General features: G+C 42.4%; 1 protein-coding gene across 1 annotated transcript in view; it reads left to right on the top strand.

Moving 5' to 3' along the window:
- Window positions 1-1,715: 1,715 nt before the first annotated feature.
- LRGUK (leucine-rich repeats and guanylate kinase domain containing) overlaps window positions 1,716-4,924 on the top strand; it is a gene marked incomplete at its 5' end in the record, with an annotated part of 33,506 nt that continues 30,297 nt past the window's right edge. Inside the window, one exon of the mRNA XM_010014341.1 lies at window positions 1,716-1,822. Coding sequence (XP_010012643.1) covers window positions 1,716-1,822 — 107 coding nt within the window. The remainder of the gene's footprint in view (window positions 1,823-4,924) is intronic.

Raw genomic sequence — 4,924 nt, 5'->3', positions numbered from 1 at the left:
AAAATATATATAAAAATAAAATTTCTGGAGCAGTTGTGGTATGTATAAATGCAAGGCTTACCTAAAAACTTAGTTCAGTGAAGAGATTTACTTAGCAGCCATTGTTATTCAACTAGTGAACCTGAACAGGCAACTACATTCATGAAACACTCTGAAGTGATAACCACTGTGTTTTCTAGCATCGTGTACAGCAAAGTGAACTCTGAAAGTTAAAATGCTGCTTGTATCCTGTTCTGCTCCATACAGCTCCCACTGTAAAATCTTCTCCCAAAACCAAACCTGCTCAGACTGCTTACAGCAACTTTCTGTTGTAACAGAATCCTTTCCCTCTTGTGCAGCTTTACTGTAATTTGGTTGCTGCATGTAGTACTTGGGCCCAAGCCATGCTAGAACTGTTAGGATCAACAGCTGCCAACTGGGGTTGGATTGCAGGGAATTATCCTTTAAAATGATCCTTCCTGGAAATTCATTGCTTTGACTGCATAAATATTAGAGTTCTTGTTGAATGCCAGGCTCTCTCTGTCTTGACCACAGAGAAGGGATAATACCAGAGTGTAACTCAACCCACCATACCCAAGCGTGGTTTTGAAGCGAACCCCTTAGTTGCCCAATTTGAGATGCTTAATTCTCAGTGTGAAATAGTCTTGCAATGTCTTCCCTGTGAGGGTGCTGAGGCGCTGGCATAGGGTGCCCAGAGAAGCTGTGGCTGCCCCATCCCTGGCAGTGTTCAAGGCCAGGTTGGAGCAACCTGCTCTAGTGGAAGGTGTCCCTGCCCGGGGCAGGGGTTGGAGCTGGAGGAGCTTTAAGGTCCCTTCCAACCCAAACCATTCTATGGTTCTACATGAACTAGACTCCTTCTGGACTTAACTTCAAGCAGATGATAGGTACCTAAGGAGCAACTAGCCACTAATTCAGACCAAAGGATGAAATGAGCTAGAGTGAAATGAGCTCCCTTCCTCCACTTCTCCCAACATAACGTGAACTCGGGTCCCGATTACTGAAGATCTTGCTTTAAAGATCCACTTCTGTTGCACCACACTACTAGCTAATACAGGCATGGCTGTCATCAGAACTTCAAGCAGTGTCTTCAGCAGTGCTGGCTAGATGGTACTTGATGATTTATCTGAAATGTCTCAGTAGTTCTTAACCTGATTCTGAGTGAGTAGCATTCATAATACCAAAACATATGTAACTCCTTAGTGGTCAGTGCCCTCAACAGAGCTTTCCATAGAATGGATGGAGGGAATGCTTGGAGTCTGAGTGCTCCTTAACCTAGGAAAGACAGAAATGCATCGTCAGGAGAAAACTGCAGTTTGTTTACTTTTTTAATGGCCATTTTTTTCCTCTTCTGGCAAAGAAATGAATGGCTTCAGTCCCTAAGGATTTTACTTTGGCATCTTCCACCAGCACTAAGAGGATGCAAATTAATGGATAATTAAAACATAAGCAAAATTACTTTGCATCTTATATGGCATCCTGTTTGCTTTCCAGTAAAATGGTGACTATTACAGATGGTGAGCTGCATCTGGCTGCCTTCCATCCATCTATCAAACTGAGCTTGAATCTCCTCAAAAGATTTCTGTGCCCACAGACAAGCCAAATCCAAAGACTGACCCTCATAAATAAGAAGCCACCATTATTCACAGTGGTCTGCTAAGCTTATAGGAGCTGGAAACAGTAACATCACTGCTCTTCTTTCTTTTGCCACTCGACAGGTCGCTGCTGTGAATAAATACGACCCTCCTCCAGAAGTAGTTGCTGCTGCAGACCATATGACTCACATTATGCGTGGCATGCTGCAGCCCCAGAAGATCTTTGACAGGTAAGCTTCCCTCCACTTCACATCTGCTCCTGAGGGTGGCACTCATGTAAAGCACAAGGTGGTGTCATCTTTAGAGGGACGTTTTCCTGTCCCTCTCCCACCTCTAAATGAATCTAGTGAAGAGGAGAAGTTCTATAGTATTCTGTTAGTGGTCTGGAAATTAGGCAAATCTTATTTGGTTGGAATTGATTGTGGAGTGAAGTTAGTCATTCACCTCTAAAGGCTCAGACAGATTGTCTGCAGCTCCGTTTCTTTTAAACAATCTGTTGAAACAGATGGCCACAAGCACCATAACTGAAAGATGCAAAATTTCTCTCAATACCCAAAGGCACTTGAATAATCTCTAGAGGCAGAAGAGAGCTGTAAAACACATCATCTTCCTGTTCTGCTTACTCCTTCTCTTCACACTATTGGCATCCCATTGTGAATAAAATCACTTTATTTTGTGGCTTTGGAGCACATTTTACAGTCCTAAGATGAGATTTTTAAGTTTATCCTTAGGGAAGTCCAGCTACTTCTGCCTTTGGGAGGAGGTGATGCTCATTGCCACTTAAAGCACAGAAGGGAGAGGCACGTCAATGTGCTTTTCCAGTGTTGCCATTGGCATGCTAGGTGACTTCTCTCAGTCTCATTTCTCATGGAGAAAATGGAAATGGCCATAATTTGCTGCTCTGCAGATGTGTTATGATGCTTCCTTGATGAGTGCTTGGAACATGCTTTGACATACTCAGGTGGGAAATGTTATGAAATAGATGTGATTTATTATTATATTTGTTACAGTGGGCACTGAGATCAACTTCTGTGTCCCCACACCCTGTTGTAGCACCATTTTGGACATCTGAATTCATAACTGAGTAACCTGATACACTGAACCAGCCTTCAATATCTGAAGGGGGGCTACAAGGATGCTGGGGAGGGACCTTCATCGAGGACTGAAGTGATAGGACAAGGGGTGATGGGTTCAAACTGAAACAGGGGCAGTTCAGGTTGGAGCTAAGGCAGAAGCTTTTCCCTGTGAGGGTGCTGAGGTGCTGGCACAAGGTGCCCAGAGAAGCTGTGGCTGCCCCATCCCTGGCAGTGTTCAAGGCCAGGCAGGACAGAGCCTTGGGTGACATGGTCTAGGGTGAGGCACCCCTACCCATGGCAGGGGGTTGAAACTAGATGATCCTATGGTCCTTTCCAGCCCAAACTATTCTATGAGTCTATGATTTAAGATCCGTGATTTATTAACTCAGAAATTTATAGTTTTAGAACAGCTTAATTGCAAGTCTTATGTTTCCTGGGATTGCTGATGAAAGACAGGAGCCATCCCGGGGGTGATGACAGCTCTGAGAATTCTTAGCAGCCTATTAAACCCCCCCTAAGATTTATTTACTGCTTTGCAGGATTGGAGGTTTCTTTAACTAAAAGCAGAATAGTTTTACCTAAAGGCATGGATTTCTTCCAATGCAGACATAGGCTCTGTCTAAATATTTGTTTACTGGATTGTGTATGTGTATCTTCATTGCTGGAGAGCAACAATTCTGTCTTGTGTCAGAGGTATTGTATATACAAACATAGAAACATGCAGACCAACATTGATGGGGCTGACCAAGACTGCTAATGATGCTTTGAATGTTCGCCCGTGCTCAGCTGGAAAGCAAACAACAGAGTCATTAATGAAACCTTCTAATGAGGATGTGTTCCAGACTTCTACACCATAAAGTGTTTATTGGAACCAGCTTAGTATAGTTCATTTGCATCTATCATTTTAGATTAATTAATTCGTTTTAATATCTCCATTAAGAAGTGAAAACAAAGCAAAAAGTTACATTCTTGCATAGTCTGCAGTCAGGAAACATTCACACTAATTTCTTTTTGCCATTCCCTCTCTGTGTGCCTTGTGATTCTATCTTTATCTACATGGCAACACACCACTGAACAATATGATGTGTATTTTTCCCCTACTAGACACGTGGCATTTAAAAAGGTGGCTTGATCATAGTTAGAGCTGCTACATGGGGAACAGAAATGTAATAGCAGGACTCTTCAGTCTCCTGGGCAAGTACATGAGACCTGGTATGTGGCCATTAAGGATCAATTCATTCAGAGAAGAACTAGAGAATGCTTATTTTGAACAATGAAAGTAATTAACCTTTGGAAACATTTACCAAGAATTCCCCACAACTGGAAGGTTTTTAATTAAAATAGACTCTAACAGAACCCCAGGAATCAGGCTTGAAACAAGAACTAACTTGGGGAAACCCTGTAGCTAGTGTGATGAGGGGAGTCTGACTTGGATGATCGCAGTAGTCCCTTCTGGCCTTGATATCTATTAATCTTGCACAGCAGTCGATTACTGTACTCACCAAAGACAAAGAAAGATGAAAGATATTAATTAAATAAGCCAAGATACTGCTGACAAGTTGTAGGTAATCCAAAACTTCTAGTTCCTCTTCTGAGAGCCAGTAAGTGGGGATGTAATGAAAGAGAGGAATATGGAAATGTTCTCCACGTTCTTCTGATGAAATAAGAAATCCAAGGAAGTGGAGGATCTGAGGAATTTGAGCAATGGAAATTTACTGCAGAGAATTTGAATTCCAAGTATAATCATGTCAAATAATGAGATATTGAATCATTGCTAGATATAACACTTCATTGTAACAGAAAAGATTACAGGGGAACTCTGCAATTTGCAAGCACGTAAGAGGCTCTATGTGTGGAAAAGGAATAGATTAAAACTATGTTGAAGATAAGGGCTCTGTCTTCACAGATCTGCCTTGACGTCTTTATTCATGAAGGCCAATACCTTGAGCAAGAGTCAGAACCTTTCTGTTACTTCTTGATAAAATTTGAATCTCTGGTCACTAAGAGAGTTTCCTGGAATTCCCATCTTAGAAGTGGCTTATCCATAGCAATGCACTTACAGTATCCACAACTGTCATTAATACCTCCTGAGATCATGTTGCCTTAAACTGGTCTTTTCATAGAATCATGGAATACTTTGGGTTAAAGGGACCTTAAAGCTCATCCAGCTCCAACCCCTGCCACAGGCAGGGACACCTTCCACTAGAGCAGGTTGCTCCAAGCCCCTGTGTCCCACCCGCCCTTGAACACTGCCAG

This window comes from Nestor notabilis, unplaced genomic scaffold, assembly GCF_000696875.1.
Source record: "Nestor notabilis isolate BGI_N333 unplaced genomic scaffold, ASM69687v1 scaffold11225, whole genome shotgun sequence".
NCBI lineage: Eukaryota > Metazoa > Chordata > Aves > Psittaciformes > Psittacidae > Nestor > Nestor notabilis.
The sequence above is the reverse complement of the archived record's forward strand: the minus strand, read 5'-3'. Positions and strand labels throughout refer to the sequence as shown.